The 17,408-nt window shown below is 43.4% G+C and overlaps 1 protein-coding gene across 2 annotated transcripts in view; it reads left to right on the top strand.

Annotated features, from left to right (window-relative positions):
* The window catches only part of ZNF512 (zinc finger protein 512), an 18,224-nt gene extending 816 nt beyond the window's left edge, over positions 1–17,408 (top strand). Inside the window, exons 2-14 of one of the 2 annotated variants that reach the window (XM_048938086.1) lie at positions 1,121–1,182; positions 1,554–1,762; positions 3,928–4,014; positions 5,092–5,175; positions 6,404–6,528; positions 6,898–6,984; positions 7,796–7,894; positions 9,378–9,545; positions 11,064–11,255; positions 11,778–11,879; positions 12,775–12,837; positions 13,317–13,415; positions 13,878–17,408. In XM_048938086.1, the coding sequence (XP_048794043.1) occupies positions 1,121–1,182; positions 1,554–1,762; positions 3,928–4,014; positions 5,092–5,175; positions 6,404–6,528; positions 6,898–6,984; positions 7,796–7,894; positions 9,378–9,545; positions 11,064–11,255; positions 11,778–11,879; positions 12,775–12,837; positions 13,317–13,415; positions 13,878–14,174 (1,674 nt within the window). In that variant the 3' untranslated portion in view covers positions 14,175–17,408. Of the gene's footprint in view, positions 1–1,120; positions 1,183–1,553; positions 1,763–3,924; positions 4,015–5,091; positions 5,176–6,403; positions 6,529–6,897; positions 6,985–7,795; positions 7,895–9,377; positions 9,546–11,063; positions 11,256–11,777; positions 11,880–12,774; positions 12,838–13,316; positions 13,416–13,877 lie in introns of both variants that reach the window. The other variant, XM_048938085.1, reaches the window with a different exon arrangement.

Genomic DNA, 17,408 nt, shown 5'->3' with positions numbered 1-17,408 from the left:
GGCCTGATTTTTTTTCCAGCTGCTGATCACACTGAGGTTCCTCCACCTTTCTGACATAAAGTTTCCCATATACTCTTGTATATGCTACTAGCAGCATGTAAACTCTTATCAAAGTAATGCAAACACAAATCCTCAACGAGAGAAGAAGAGGGAAGAGTAAACTGTTGTCTGCTCCTATACATGCTGAAGTTTGAAGTTCTTAGGGTGAAGTTTTTCCCCCAGAGGGTGGTGAGGCACTGGAACAGGTTGCCCAAGGAGGCTGTGGATAAAAATATGAAGCACAAAGCAGGCAAGACTTATGCAAAACATTCCAAGATGACTTCCAGATCTCTTCTGAATCCCTGCAGGCATTCAAGGCCAGGCTGGATGTGGCTCTGGGCAGCCTGGTCTGCTGGTTGGTGACCTGCACACAGCAGGGGGTTGGAACTGGATGAGCATTGTGCTCCTTTTCAACCCAGGCCATTCTGTGATTCTATGGTACGGTTGTCTACATACCAGGAACAAAGTACAGCAAATTAGTTGTTTATACTGACTTGCAAATGTCAGTGGTGTCTGTTAGATTGCATGTCTTAGTAGGAACATAAGAAGAAGCAAGTGATAAATGACAAAACAACAAAAAGTTAAAGGAAATAGTTGAGCAACTTGTGGAGAGTGACAAAATAATTGAGATGAAGAATGAAAAAAAGAACTCAAAAGAGTATAGAGACAGCACTCTTGGCTTGGAAAATGCAAGAATTATGGGAAAAGGCACCATAGAAAAGCCAGTAGATTACAGTCTTACTTGTTGCCATGTGGTAAGGTATGGGCAGAAAGCAGGTACCACTGAATTAAAGACAAACTGTATTATGCCCCAGTGCAAGGAGGATGATTGCATTTCATATGGGAAGGGGAGAGGGTGGCTATTCTTGTGGCTATTCTGATTGGAGTTCTAGTTTAGCTGGAAGTGACTTTAGCTGGAAGTGAAAAGGTTCCTTGTTACAGAGCAGCTTCCTTGTTGCAAAAGATGATTTTTTTCCTATTCAAAGAATGGTGTGCTCATCCTCAAAGTGCAGGTGATTGTGCTTGACTGGAAAGAAGAAGAGAAATTATACTGCTGATGTGAACTGTTCTGCTTTGTTAGGCTACCAGCGCTGCGCATCATGGACAGAAGGGCAAGAGGCCAAAGTCTCTGGAAAACAAAAAGTATGTAATATTTTGTGTAGACTTTGTCTGAGGGCCAAAATTAAGATTCCTGTTGAAAAACTGCAGCTGACTTTTATGTAGTAGTCTAAATGTTAAGAGCTGCAGTGATTTTTGTTTGTTTGATGGAATCTCAGGTGAGATCCACACTGGCCCCTGATGGCTTATAGAGAAGTGTTTATTTTTACACTGTGATGAACTTGTGATTGCTCCTTTCATTGCAATGCTCAGGTAGGATAAATATCTTTTTACTGATGCTCCCAGGTAGCTTACTAATGTCAAACTCTTACAGATATATTGAATACTAATAATATACTGCTGGCATCTTCCAGTTCATAGAACTCATAATGAGATTTCAAATTGATGTTTTCCAGGACTAAACAATTTGAGGAGATGGAAACTACTCCCCTGGGATTGAACAGTAATTATAATGAGACAGCCAGCAACATCTCTTCTGGCTCACAGAAGAGTGCAGTGAATGGAAGAGCAGAGTCCAGAAGCAAGCGGACCATTCGTCGGCCGGCTTACTGGCTGGAAATGAGGGGCATAAAGAACAATGTGAACAAATCTTCGGATGAGAAAGGTATTCATCACACTTGGCTCAATGCAAAACTGTTTTTCCTTTTCTGTTCTCTCATGAGAGATGGAGGGACTGGGTGATTTCTGAAAGACGTGGTGCAGTTCAACCGCAGATTACAAGCTTGATAGTGATGCTGATATGTGAGGATGCTTAAACTTCCTCCACTGCAGAAGTGTAGATGTAAATTTTCTGGTGTTATGCAGTTCCTTTTAGGTGACTTTCTGTTAAAATCAGTGATTCTATGACTGATATCAGTTTTATCTGAAGGAGTGTGTAGGGCATCTGCCAATCATTTCAGCATTACACAGTAATAACTTGAATAATAGAACCAAGCAATGCTCAAAAGGTACAGAAGCAAATCAGTGTGCAGCATTCTGGTTTAGACATGGCTTTTGTGGTTGTTAGATTTTTGGTGTGGGGGGGATTGAATGTTTTATAACTTGTTTTCTCTCTACTGTCATTTATGATTTCCTTACTTGGAGTGGATGGGATCTTATGTTGTTTTAGGGCATTCAGGACTCCTGGCTTCAGAATCATTTTTCAAACTTTTTCTGTGGCTCTTCTTTCTTTAATGCTTTTTCTTCCTCTCACTAAATTGGAATTGCAACCTTCCTGTTGCAGGGAGGACCAAATATTAACTTGATAAAGGTGCAGTTGCTGCAGCTTCATGTCCATAAGTCCAACCAGTAGCAAGACTGAGCATATTTCCCATGAGTACAAACGTGTATTCAATACATGTATACACAGCCAGCCATACACATCAACTGCAATGGATGTGCCCAGCACTCACACAGGCAGCACTGATGGCATCCATCCCATTTCCCTCTCTGGCTGATCAGCACGGAGATATGTTAGTGAGAAATAAAAAGGTGTATATACACATATATCAGACATATGTATCTATGTCTGTACATATGTGTGCAGTGTGAATCCCTCCTGTAGCTGAATTAGGCACTGGCCTCTGGATCCTGGTATTCCCTATTGCTGGTACAAGGACATACCAGTGCCTTGTGCCTGCAGAGCCACTCCAGGTGCTGCTGTGCTTTCAGACATGCTCAGACTTGCATATTCTCAGGGGAGTTGGCTGGAACTCCCCTCATCCCTCTGGTTGCCAGTTTCCACTTGTTCTTCTGCCTTACCACACACACACCTGGCTCCCAGTTTTCTTCCCCTTACCCAGTAGTCCAGTTGGCAGTTGCATGCAGTCACATAGACTCGTTCCAGGTGGTGGCACCACGGACACATTGGCCACTATGACCTGTGTTGCTGAAGTGGCTGGCACTTAAGCCTCCCTGCAGTCACCCATGGACATGGATCCACAAAATATAGAGTCCTGCACGCAGAGACTACACTCGTTCATTCATAGATATGAGCAAACTTGTGTGCTGACCAACTGCTTGTTTACAAGCAAGTGGCCTTGCCCTCTGTTTTCCCACATGTTCTTCCCCAAACCACCTCATTCCCTCCCTTTCCTTGCCTTTAATGTCTTGTGTAATACTTAAATGGCCTTTGCCTGCATTCCATGTATCCCATAACCCCAGGCATTAACAAGACACCACCAATTCAACACACTTCCCATTCCAAAGCATGCTCCAGGGAGCAATTCCCATTGATTCACCTTGAATCTTGTACCTAAAAGGTGAGGTTGATGGGTATCACAGGAAGAAGGTATCTGTTTCATTGAATGCCTAGTTTGCCTACTTCTCTGCACTCATGGAGGGTCATAAGACACTATTCTGAGTACATAAGGAGGTGTAAATGCTGGCAGCTTTCTGGGTCTTTGATGAGCCTTCAAACAGTGAGGATAGGTAGAGCATTATCCACGTTTTCCTACCTTTCATTGTCTCTGTGCTCCTTTTTGTGTGTGCAGATGAGCTTTTTATGACATAACCTAGCAACTTCTAGCTCTCTTCTAAACACTACAGCTTCCCCAAGCCATGCCATTGCACTGCTCTTTCCATGTCTTCTGTACTGGAGGATTGCAGACCATGGAGTTCCTAATGTGAGTGGGTCATAAAGCTGTGTAATTACCTCACTGGTGTCCAGGGCCCTCACAAAAACCACTTTTTTCTTTACAAGTATGAGGAGAAACTGAGGTAGCAAACAGCTGCTGTTCTGCAGGCTGAGTTTAATAACACTGAAGCATTTCTTTTCTTGCTTGTTAGCAGAAGTGCTTTTGAAAGGCAGGAGGAAATCTGAGCACGGGGAAGGTGAAGATCTTAAAGACGCTCCCAAGAAGAAGCAGAAGATTGCTGGTAATATTAAATAACTTTTTATTTCTAGTTACAGGCATACAGGTACTTCAGACTTCCTTTCTGCCCAAATGTTGTCCTCCATGTCTATTTCTGATTCTGTGTGTCTTGTAGGATGCTGCTGAATAGTGTTGGTTTTTGATTGTTTGTTTTCTTATGGTGGGTGGGTGATTATTCTCATTTCAGTCTCTCTTAAAATTGAGCAGAGGGAGGGAAAAAGGAAATAGAGTGAGAACAATCTGGTCAAGTTCATTTTAGTTTCCCAAAACATTCTGAACTAAATAATCAGGCAGATTACTTGTGTATGTCTGGAGATTGCTGAGTTATGTGGTGGAAATGAGGTTGCATCAAAGGAAGGTCATATAGGAGTTAGAAAGAGGTTCTGCACCAAAGGGCAGTGAGTGTGGAATGGACCTTGAGCTGCTGGAGTTCAAGTATTTGGACAAGAGTTTCAGGCACAGAACAATCCAGAAATCAAATCTTATGTGGAGCCAGGTGAAATCAGTGATCCTGCTGGCTCTCTTCTAACACAAGGTATTCTGTGATTCTGTCCTGTGAACCCTCTTAGCACGCTCCTAGAGAGTGTAAGATCTAATGTGAGATGAAAGCAGGTGCTATCCTGAGATGTTTGAGCAGGAGTGTAGACTTTCAGGCATGACATAACTTTTTTCACTCTGCTGCAGGGTCTCTCTCAAAGTACTGTTTCCAGCAAGCAGTTCAGGAAACATGTAAATCAAATGAAGAAATGGGGCTGACTGTTTTGTTGCTAGCAAGTCATTAAATTGTCTTATCTGTACTGTGAACTGATGATATGCTTTGGTGTAAAGAGTTCCCATCCTGTGAGCTTTGCATACGAGCAGCCATAGACTGTAAATGTGTGGATGACACTAATGCCTGCAGCTGCAAGCGAATGTGGATTTTGAGAAAGAGGAGAGATGATCATCTTTAAGTTCTTTTCAAAAAGTAAAATGGGACGTTTCTGAATGAGTCTTGAGGCTGTAGGCTGACCAGCAGCATCCTAGGCAAGCTCTGCTTTTTGTGTAACGAGGCTCACAGAATTAAGTCTTGGTTTTACAACAGGAAAAAAGCGGCAATCAGGAGCGCAGCAAAACTCCAAAACAAAAAGCCACCATGTTCGGAAGGAGCCAGCAACCTATGGCACAGGTAAGGAGGGAGGAGCAGTTGCTCAGAATTGTTCACAGAGCAGGTAAGAGACAGTTGTGATGCTGCGAGTTCGCTCTGAGCAGCAGCTGTCTCTCTGATGTTTCCATTTTGTCTTTCACTGGTGAGTGGCTGCTGTCTTGTTGGAGCACTGCAGAGCAGCAGTGAAGGGACAGCATGCTCTCTGTGGTTTCATGAGCTTTAACCTTAAAAATAGTGTATAATGGGACAGTGAAGGAGGGATCATTTCAGTTAGGTAAAAGCCTGTTAAAATAGTTTCAGTGTAAAGCTCATAGGAACATGTATACTTTTTTACCTAGTGGAATATATTTGGAGGAAAAAACTGTCACACTTGCTGTCACATCTCTTCTGGTTACCTGATAGCCAGAGGCCTAAGCAGTCTGTGCTGGAAAATTAGCATTGTAGCCTTGATTCAGCATTGGCTTGCTATCTGTAGATCACAGCACTTACCAATTACTCTAGCAAGTGCTGTTTGATTCATTGACTTTTCTGCTGACTACTCAAGGAGGGACAAGCCCTTCCTGTTATGACTGGGCAAAGAGAGAAGCCTATTTTTGTAATGAGATATTTTTATGGTAAGGATTAAAGCAGGTGGCTTTTAAGCCACTTTCTTCCCAGAAATCATATCAGTAATTTATAATCCTTGTGGATAGAGCTTCTCCTTTGCATTTCAAAAGCGGCCAGGCACTGAAAACCATGCTTCACAGGATGCTTTTCCCCAGCTGTAGGGTTGAGAGGATTGGCGTAGTGGTGCAGCTCTTTTCACTTTTGGTGCCAAAATCACTGTCTGACATAAGTGAAGCTCTTAAAATTTGTTTGGTAGAATTGAACCATGGACTTTGTCCCAAAAACTGTTCAGTCACGTCTGTCACCACTTTTGTTAAGTGTTTTGTTTTTGTGTTTTGCCAAAAGTGCATGCTAAAGTAATTCTGTAATGAGAATGAATGAAGGAGAAATCTCTGTTGAACAGCTAGAACTCTTCTCACAAAAAGAAAGCAGTGTTGAGTGCTCTTATCAAATCATCTTCCTAAAGGTGTGATGTGTGCCTTGTCTCATGATGCATTTAAAGCCAGTAATGAGCTGAAACTCCTGGAGTAGGACACAAGTTTGGTGGCAAGTGATTCATTTCCTCTGGGCATACATCGTGCACATTGATGGGAAAGAAAGATTCTGTATTTCCAGTTTGATTGCAATTCCTTCCTTTTGACAGGTAGCATAGAAGAGCAGTGGTCTTTGGAAATTCAGGACAAAGGCCGAGTTACTTGTCCTACCTGCCGGGCTGTGGTGAGAAAGACTGTAGAAGGACTGAAGAAACACATGGCAAATTGCAGGCAGGTGAGAACAAGGGAGATGTTTTCTGTACTCGCTTCAGCTTACTGATAGATGTGCCTGCATGTGGATTTGTGTTGCAGTTAAAACCATTTTTGTCTCATTACCACGTCTCTGAGCAAGAGACTTTTATCTGTAGAGACTGCAGGTGGTGCTTCCAGCTCAGTCTGTCGCTGGAGTTTTGCTGTAGTGACTGCAAGTACACCTATTTCATTGCTTCCTAAATTGTACTCTCCATAAAATGTATTTTATTTTTAATGGACAATTACCAGGCCTAAGTACAGCATTCTGCTCTTGTGCTCCTTTCTCCCAGAAACTTTCCCACTGCTTTGGTTAATTTGCAGTTACACACAAGGTGTCCTTATTTATTTGTAGGAAACGTTTGCATGTCATCACTGTGGGAAACAACTGAAGTCTTTAGGAGGAATGAAATACCACGTCATGGCAGACCACAACAGTCAGGTAACACAGTTACTCTACATCTGAAAGTCTGACAGGGCAGATGGTCTTTTAATCCTTCCCTGATACACACAGAAAGAGAATACTGTGGTTTCTATCAAGTGTAGCTTCTCAAATCTCATTTCATCTGTATGCTTGTGATTTTAAGGATGCAGATCTGGAAAACAGTAGTAGGTTAGCAGAGATGGTAGGGATGCTGCTTCTTTAAAACAGCAGATGAATTTTATGCTTCATTGTTCCTCAGACTGCATTTTTCAGTCCTTTGGTTGAAAGTAGCTGTTTTTCTATATTCATGGCAGCTTTTAGTTCTTTACAAGTTCAAAGGTAAAAAAACAAAAATGGAAAAAGCCGTTTTGTTCTTGCCTAGTTGCTGTAAAGATACAAATGCTGCAGTCTGTTTGTCCTCTTTGCTATTGCTGTAGAGAAGGTAATGTCTGCTGGTGTCACTGTGAAGCATTAGAACTTTTTTTCTTTGAGAAGTTTGGATAGTATTTGGAAAAATACATCACAGTTGTGATTCAACAGTAAATGTTAAAGATGTAGGGTAAAGGTGAGTTAGTGCTTTCCACAGGCAGGAGGGGAGCAAAGAAATACACACCCACATCCATCCCAGCAGCTGTAGTTTGAAACTACATGCTGTCAAGTCCTTGTTCAATCACAGCTACCTGCAAAGTGGTTTTCAGGCAGTTCATTCCCTTTAAAGGCAGTTCAGTTTTTCTGGGATATAGAGGGGGTCACTGTATTAAATCCATCTCTGTAAAATCACAGTGCTGAGCATCCTGCATTTGTCTTTCATCCTTGTGCTGTTTTTTAGCCAGTTGTGAAGGAAGGAGGAGAATTGGATGAGCAGCTTGAGAGGGACCGCCTGCGGAAGGTTCTGAAGCGTATGGGAAAGCTGAAGTGTACAAGGAAGGTGAGCTGCATTGTCTTAATCATTCTAAGTTGAACAGCAGCACATGCATGAACACATAACACTGTGAAAGTTGTGCTGGATGTGCTTTTGGTGCTGGTAAAAGATGACTGTTTCTATATCCTAGCTATGCTTTAAAGACAGGATAGTCTCTTGAGAGGCTTGGAAGGAATGCTGTGTTACCAGGAAATCAGTAGGAGGCATGGAGAATTTTCTCTAAACAATTATGAAGCACTGAGCTTAGGGAACAAATTTTAAAATAACTGATGCTTGATGAGAACCTCTGAACTGAATAAACAGGAGACCAATGAATGCTAGTGGAACTAATTGGAAGCGTTAGGGCTTTGCTCTTGACTCACTTAGGTGACATTCTCTTGCCTGTACCAGAAAACTGATCAGCTTTGCTTACTGTCTGATCCCCATTTGCACTCTGAAAGAGAGGATTACTAGGCTGACTATGAAAATAGAGGCTTTATTTTTGATTTCCTAATTTTTTTCAAATGGCTTCTTTAGACTGATTGTGTAAACATAGATTGAGCAAAGCTATGACTGAACTTCAGAAGAGCAAGCTTCTGTCTTTTTAAGAAATAACCAGACAAACTGTTCATGCCCATCCCTGGAGGTGTCCAAGGCCAGGTTGGATGAGGCCCTGGGCAGCCTGATTTGGTGGGTGGCAACCAGCACATGGCAGGGGGTTTAGAACTGAATGGGCTTTTGGATCCCTTCCAACCCAAGCCATTCTGTGGTAAGTGCTTTCAGTTGAGGATGTCAGGGAAGAGGAAGTTAAAGGATAGCAACTTACCTTACAACAGTACTGCAGACTGTTGATGGAATAATGCAGTTGTTAAGGTTGGAAGGGTTCTCCTGAGATCATCTGGTCCAAGCCCTGGGCTTCAGAAAGGTCGTTTAGAGGTCCTTGAGTATTTGGTGTTGATGTCTTCAAGGGGGGATTAGAAGGATATTGATTTCTTTCCTGTGTGCACCAAAAGTATTGCATTAATTAATGTGTACTTCTTTCCTTCCTTAGTTGTTTGTAATAGCTGTAAAGATGTAAGTGATGTCTGCATGAACTGTTGGAGTTTATTGCCTTCCTCTGCAGTTTGAGATGTGATCTGTATTCTAGGAACTCCTAAAAGCTTTATTTAGGATTTCCATAATGCTGCCTTCTAGACATTTCAACCACCCAACCAAGTGTTGGCTCTTTCTCTGCCCACATCCTCCATTTGTATCTCAAAATCTTGGTTTTGTGCATCCTTCTTCAATGTCTTTTTTCTTTACTCCTTGTACTGAAATTTTCTGTTCCACGCTTCCCACAGAGAAGTTCTTAGAAGCAATTTCTCCCAGTTGCAGTCAGCTCTTTATGCCACATTTTGTCTAGTTAGAGATGAAAGATCACTGTTTGATTGTCAGGAAAGCTGGTATCAGCAGTGCTCTTATAATCACTTGGGGAGCATTTGATCCATGTGTTTTTCTTCCACGTTGACAGGGCTGCACAGGCAGCTTCACTAGCATAATGGGATACCTGTATCACATTAAAAAATGTGGGAAGACTGCTTCTGAGCTGGAGAAAATGGCAATGAAGTGCCATCATTGTGAAAAAGCATACAGATCAAAGGCAGGACTTGTATACCACCTCCGAGCTAAGCATGGGCCGGTAAGTGCTGATTGCTGTAGTTATCAGAACAGGGATGTGATGTTTCAGGCCAGCATGTGCAGAGAAGGGCCACAAAAATGACCCAGGGGATGGAACACCTCTCCTATGAAGACAGGCTGAGAGAGCTGCACTGTGCAGCATGGAGAAGGCTGTGAGGTGACCTGAGAGCAGCCTGTCAGTGTGTAAAGGGGAGCTATGGGAAAGAAGGGACAGACTCTTTAGCAGGGGCTGGGGTGATAGAACAAGGGGAAATGTCTTCAAGCTTGAAAAGGGTAGATTTAGGTTGGATATAAGGAAAAAGTCTTTTACAGTGAGGGTGGTAAGGCACTGGAGCAGGTGCCCAGAGATGTAGTGAATGCCCTGTCCTTGGAGACTTTCAAGGTCAGGCTGGATGTGGCTCTGAGCACCCGATCAAGGGTAGGTACCCCTGTTTGTTGTAGGAGGAGTTGGATTAGATGACCTTTGAAGGTCCATTGCTACTCAAACAATTCTATGAAAGCAATAGCTGTGTACAGAAGTGAAACCAAATACAGAATTCATTCACTACTTCCCATCAGTAGGCAGTGTTTAGCCATTTCCAGGAAAGCAGAGCTTCATCATTTGTAGCAATTACTTGAGAAGACAAATGCCACCACTCTTAACAATCACCCCTTCTTCCTCTCCTTAATTGCTGAGCATGATGTCATGCAGTACAGAACATCACTTTGGTCAGTTAGGGTCAGCTGCCCTGGCTGTGTTCCCTCCAGCTTCCTGTGCACCCCCAGCCTACTCACTGCTGGGTTAGCATGAGAAACAGAAAAGGCCTTGCTGCTCTATAAGCACTGTTCAGCATGGAGAAAAGAAGGCTGTGGGCTGACCTCAGTGCAGCCTGGCAGTACCTAAAGGGAGCCTACAAACAGGAGGGGAATTGACTCTTTGAAAGGGCAGATAACAGCAGGACAAGGGGAAATGGCTTTAAGTTGAGTGAGGGAAGATTTAGGTTGGATGTCAGGGGGAAGTTCTTTACAGAGAGAGTGGTGAGGTGCTGGAACAGCTGCCCAGAGAGGCTGTGGATGCCCCGTCCATCCCTGGAGGTGTTCAAGGCCAGGTTGGATGGGGCTCTGGGCAGCCTGGGCTGCTATGAAATGGGGAGGTTGGTGGCCCTGCCTGCAGCTGAGTGGTTGGAGCTTCATGATCCTTGAGATCCCTTCCAACCCTGGCCATTCTGTGAACAGAACAAGCAACACTATTCTTGTTGTCCATGTGGCTTTTACAGTGAAAGGTGTGGTATCCTTTCAAGATGGTGGCTGTGTGAAACCCTCTGCATGAGCCCTACTGCTGTGTCAGTGGGTACATCTGGGGATTTGTCTTGGTAGCTAGTGGGATGCATTTCTGTCGGTGAACCACAGCTGCTGCAGCATTTCTGTGAGGGATTTGGCTGAGCATTTATTCACAGTATTTACTGTAGCTGAACTAGGAATTGTTGAGGAGGCTTTGTTTTTTTCCCTTCTTTATTTTTTTTCTTAACCTTCATTGTAGGTTACCTTTCTCCATGAAGAAAGAACAGAGAGCCTGAAAGATGCAAAACGGGAGCAAAGTAGTACAGGTAGAGTTCAGAGGAGATCTGCAAAGGTGGCAATCTACTATCTCCATGAGCTGGCTGGAGAAGAGCTGGCCAAAGAGTGGCCCAAGAGAAGAGTGCCACAGGACTTGATTCCTGATGATAGGAAGGTACAAGACCTTAAAAATGCTATACAGTGTTTGAATCTTTCTCCCTATCAAATGAGTCTGGTAGTGCTATCTTCCCAGTGCTGCCAGTATTTACTGGCCCTTGGAATTTAATACTGAGGAAATGATATCTTGTGGAAGAGATGAAGTTTTTCACACTCTCTGATTGTAGATTAAGCTATGACTACATTAGCAGTTACTGTGGTGCAAGTATTTTATTCAGGCAGGCTGTAATGGCTTTACAGCTACAACAGCAATAGTACTTTAATTTCCAGTAGTCTCAAGTACGAAAGCAGTTATAGGCAGCATGTTGATCACAAGTTAGAATTCTATTATTTAAGGGGGTTTCCAGATTCAGTTGTGTTTGTAGATGGGTGGGAGAAGGTTGTTTATGGAGAGTTTGGCTATTAGAAGTGCTGTTTCACTTTCTACCACGTCACAAAAACAGGGAGAGGAAAGGGATGTGTTTGTCACATTGTGTAGCTAGCTTTGCTTTCAGCTTTCAATTCCACCTCTTTATCTCAGCTGAAATACACCCGTCCTGGACTGCCCACATTTAGTCAAGATGTGCTGTGCAAATGGAAAACAGAAATAAAGATGTACCGAAGAGTCCACTGTCCAAATCAGGTAATTCTTTCTGAAGATTCAAAGGGGGCTGATTTCAGGTCTGTATGAGCCAACAGCTTTCCACAGCCTTGAAACTGCAGTTTCTGTCTCTGCAGGAGAGAAATTCTGCTCCATTTCTGTGGTGGTTCATTGTAGCTAAGACCCTGTTTGATCCCTTTGGGGATGCGTTTGTCCTCTGAAAGCTATTAGCTCTGAAGAATTAGACAGCTTTCAGGCCCCACTGGAGGAAGCTGTCATACTGATGCATATGATGTGGAGTGCCAAGGATTTGGATACAGAGACAAAGACTTCCCCCTCCCTGTCCCACTCACAGCGCTCTCCTCAGTTTTCAGGCTCATGTCATTACCAGCTATAAGAATCACAGTATGATGTCTTATGTTCATTTACCCCCAGAAAGCAGCTGTGCTACTTCACCAAGCAGTAACCCAGGAGCATGCCTTGCACTTAACCTCCTGTTTCAGGTTCTGAGCTGTCAGCTGAGAATAATCTAGTATCCTGAGACCAACGCCTGCAGCTCCACATGGGGTAGGCCTTAAAGCTGCCTTTTAAGTGGGACCATGATGTTACATGCAGCAGTTCAGCTCTGTGCCACTAGATACAAGGTCAGGGCAGGAGAGGTTGTAGTGCCGCCCTCTTGTGACATGTGCTTCATTCAAAACAAATCTATGATCTTACTCAGGCTCTTGATAGAGGGTGATTGTAACTCACTGAAATCTTAAGTCCCCTGTGAAGGTCTTTACAAGAAGCTTTCTGGCTCTCTACGACTTAATATCTCCCTTCCTCTTCCTGTCTTATACCTTTGGGTATTGTGTTCCAGATAATAAGACTCTCTTACCTGGGAAGAAGTGATTTCTAAGGGAAGTTTTGCTGACACAGACATTTTTTGTCATTTCAGGGTTGTGAATCTGCATATGGCACTCTCTCAGGACTCAAATCTCACCTCGGCACATGTACCCTGGTTGGTAGCATTCCTTGTACTCACTGTCTTTCATACCAATATCCTGCCTGTCCATCTGATTTATCTTTGTTCAACTCACTGTCCTGCCATCACCTAATCAGAATTTCTCACAATTTGAGTGCTTCTCTGTGCCACTGGGGTTGCCATTGTAAACACCATTTGAAGGAAGGAGGGAGCATCTTAATGGTATGCATTTTAGTGAAGCTGCAGTCCTACCTTTAGACCCCAAAATGCAAGAGCATTTTTTTACAGGTACAGCACTAGAGATCTTCCTGAATCTCACAGGGTTGTTCTATGCTTTGTGGATGTAGCTGGTCTATCATGTCAGTGTTCCTGTACAGTTAAAGCATTGTCTGGTATGAATAAGAGATTCTATTTCTTACTGCGAGGTTACATCTGTACGAGACAGAAGTGCATTATATGGGTGTATCAGCCTCCTAGGGAGCAATTGGTGATATATTTCTTTGTTTTGGTGCCAGGGAGATTTTGTGGCTGGCAAATATAAGTGTCTCCTGTGTGAGAAAGAATTCATTTCAGAGAGTGGAGTCAAGTATCATATCAACTCTGCACATGCTGAGGTAAGGCAAGCAGAATTGAAGTCCTCAAGCCTTAGTTTGTGGGGAAGGGTCTTGGGAAGGCAATGCCTAACCACCTAACCTATTTTACTCTTTCCTTGCTTGCTGCTGGCAGTGGAGCCTTGAGCTCAAGTGGCATTTGGTCATTTAAACATTCTTATGTGTTGGTCTGGGGAACAAATGCTGTGTCATGTCACAGGTCTTGTCTTGGGTGGTTGCTGTTCAGTTTAGTTTTTCACCATTTTCTCTGCCTTTAGGCAGCCAATTGCTAAATCAGATCTGACTGTTCTGAGATAGAGACACCTGATGAGGAGCTTCAGAGAGCAGAGCTTTGTTAGTTGCTTTTCTAGATCTCGTGTTTCAGCAAACATTTGTCCCATGGATTCAACTTTCATTGTAAGTCCTGCTAACCTTTGTGCGGTGTTCCCACCACCAGTACCAACCTGTTGCCTTCTAACCCTCCAGGACTGGTTTGATATGAACACAAATACCACCAAAAGCTTTGAGAAACTAATGAAAATCCGCCAAAGAGAAGAGCAGAGGAAGCAACGGAAGAAACATCCTTTGACCCAAGGCAAAAAGAAGAGAACTGGGTCCTTGGCTACTAAGAAGCTCCCCAGTGCCAGAGCTGAGAAAATGAGAAGTAAGAGAGGCCGTCCAAAGCAAGTGCGCAATGAGAGCGAGAGAAGTGAGGAAATGGAGCCTCAAGTTGCACAGAGAGACAAATTTCCAAAATCCAGCCACAAGCGAGGCCGGAAATAAACCCTAGGAGAAGGGAAGAAGTAATCCTAAATCTTTTCAGTTACAAGCTCTGTTTCTTTCAGTCTCATAACCCACAGCCTCATAACCCACAGGATTAACACGAGCAACTGAATGCCTTTGGGACTGTGACTTCATTCCCTCTGCGATGCGTGTTTTGGAACTGTTGCATCTGGTCAGTTGTGAGAAACTGTGAGCCAAAGCTGTGGTACAGAGACAGTCTGTCCCGGTTTAGGAGAGACAAGGGGATTAGCAGTGTACCCACTGTGGTTTTTGCTCTGGTTGCAGTCTCAGTTTGAGTCACATTAGTTGCTTGTTTAGGACTTCCAGCACAGTAGCTCGTTTTGTCATCTTCCTCTGATGATGGGTGAGATCAGGGTTCTTTTTAAGCAGTTCTCTCTGTAAGGAGCTGGCTAGCACAGTGTTTAGATCACTTTAAGATGCTGATTGCACAGTGTGCACACAAACTAAGCAGTGCTGTGCAAAATGGAAAGGCTTTAGCTTGCCTGGTTTATTCTTTCACGACTGGGCATTGAATGGATGAAGAAGCTCTTCCCATTCTGTGAGGAATAAATATTCACTGGCCTTTTGGAGACCCTCAGTGACAACATAATAAAGATGGCCTGCATAGGCCCTCTGAAGACAGCTTGTTTCAGACTCAACTGGGAAACAAACTTGCTTCAAGAATGGTACATATCTACAATTGCAGCACTGGTAATGCTGCAGCCTGGAACCCCTTGAGCTGCTTTGCCCCAGTGCACTGTGCTTTGTCATGCTCACATAGTGTCCTCTTCTCTGCGAGTGAGTACTGTAGATTCTTTCTTTGTTATACTACATATTTCTTTTCAATACTACCACTGCTATGTGGATGAGATATTTTAGCAGTGGCTTCCCTGCGTGGGAAAGAATAAAAGAAGGGGGTTAATTTTCTTTTTTTAATTTTTAAGTCACGTGTTGGTATGAATTCTGGGGCATAGGGAATATCTTCTTGTGCTCCAGAAATGCACCAGGTATTACAGAAACTAGCACAAAGCAGCAGCACGGGCAGGGCTACTCTGTCTGTCAGAGAATGTATTCTCTCTGTTATCCAAAGACCCAGTATCCCAGGAAGTTGCAAAACTTGACCTTTTTCTTGCAGGTTTGCCAGTAGGAGAATAGACAGGTGGCTCCATGCTGCTTCCCTGTGAATTTTCCTAGGCTAACAAAACAGGCAGCTGGTGCTTAAGTTCACAGGGAAGCCATTGCAGTGCTTGGTGAACAGGCAGATTGATACATGAGTGTTACTACCAGAAGTATATTGGCCCTGGTACTGGGAAGCACTGCCAGGCTGTCCTTGAGAGCTGCCTCTGCACTAAGCAAAGCAGTAAGTAGTGAGACAGCACACAGTGCTCCATTGTGATTGGCGTAGTGGTTACACTGCTGGGTTTGCTTTTTTAAACCAGTTGTCACTCTGGTTGCAGTACTGCACCAAAAGTATAAACGTGTGGAACTTCTTGCAGGGTGTACAAGGCTTGCAGCCAGAGGGGCAAAATAAAAATGTCACCAGTGTGAGAACGTGGTTTCTTGTCCGTTTGGTGTGTGGTGTTCTTGGCACCATCCCTACCTGCACAACACACCCCAGCCTGCTCACTTGGTTGTCATGCATGCTTACTGATGCTATTTGTTTTTCCACCCCCATTCCTCTTCAGTGCTGCCCTCTGCACAACTGTGTTTTCACCAAGTTTACTGCCTTACTGATGGGCAACAAGATAAGCCCCTGCATTAGAGGAAGCTTTCCTTAGTGGGTTTTGGTCTATAGTCCTGTTTGCTGTCACTTTTAAGCCATTAATCAGCCTTGCTTTCTAGCTATGGGTACTTCTTTGTGACCATCTGGATTCTGTATTTACATCAAGATTGTATTCCCCCCACACTACGTGATGTGTGGAGAAAAACATCATTATCCAATAGTCCATCCATGACCTCATTCTCAGCTCAGTGTTAGGGCAGTTCATCTGCTGTCTTGGCTCAAGCTGATGAGTTGGTGGCACTGTTTCTGAGGAGTGTAATCTGTTTAGGGGCACCTGCTTCCTCCTGTAGGTGAACTAAGGCAGGCTACCCTGCATGCATGCAGCATACTGCTTGGAGGCATGGGAAAATCCAGGCTCAAGGAAGGGACTGGAAGTGGGGAATTCACATTTGTCATGTGGATCTAGGCTTAATAACATACAAAAGTTGTACTACAGCCTACCATGCTAAAATGTACTGTTTAAGCACTCGTGAGTCTACAGTTCAGTCCTTTGTCAACGGTTCAGTTAGCCCAGCCCTCTGCAATTGCAGGTCAATAACACTACCCCAGCATATTTGCCCTGGCAGTTGCAAATAGAATTTAAGCATGCATATATTTAGCAAGAGGTCAGTTTCAATGTGAACGAAGTGACAGAAGAGACCAGCTGGTCACCAAGTAGTTGTTCCTGTGATTCATTACTCCAAAAGCAATGTGCCTTACTTCTCATTGGGATTGTTTTCAGTTCCAGCTTCTGCATCTCTTGTTGCTCGATCCTAGTAAATCAGATAGCCTTTACAGTATGGGAAGGTTCTTCCTGCGTCTTTTCGATCAGAAATAACTCCATGTAATTTTCTATATGAGCTAAAGAGGTTTTCTAGTCTCATTCAAAACAGTTTTCTTTTGTTGTTGTTGTTCTGATTGTTGCTGATGTTTTATGTATTTAGCAGTGCAGAGATAAGAAACAGAAACCAAATGAAGTATTCTGTAATAGTCTTTCTAACGTAGAATGCGATGATGATATTGCTCTGCTCTTAGCTACCTTTCTTTCACCCCCACAACTGTTTCATTATGCTGTTTATGTTCACTTTGCAACCTGCTCTATTAAATATCATTTTCAGTTCTGGAATTTGGTTGGAGGGCCTATTTCCTTTGTTTCTAGGAATAGACATTTGCAAGGTTTCAATCCAGGCAGCACACCATCCACTGCTCTGCCTCTGTACGACACTGCAATACATTTCACTGCATAGCAGAGGTCGTAATTCAGCGTGGTTTTGCTTGAGCCACCCTTTGAGGTGACTCTGTTGTATAATTTCTCATTGCTTTCATTTTCCATCAGCTTTTTTACCCTGCAGATTTGCATTGTAATTGTTTTATATTTTCATTAGTATTGCTGTTTAAAAGTACATCAGACAGCTGCAGACTGTGGCAAACTCTGGAACAAATCCTTATTTACAATATTTAGTAACCTGCAT

The sequence above is a fragment of the Lagopus muta genome, chromosome 2, assembly GCF_023343835.1.
Source record: "Lagopus muta isolate bLagMut1 chromosome 2, bLagMut1 primary, whole genome shotgun sequence".
Taxonomy (NCBI): Eukaryota; Metazoa; Chordata; class Aves; order Galliformes; family Phasianidae; genus Lagopus; species Lagopus muta.
Note: the sequence above shows the minus strand (reverse complement) of the source record. Positions and strands in the feature narration are given on the sequence as shown.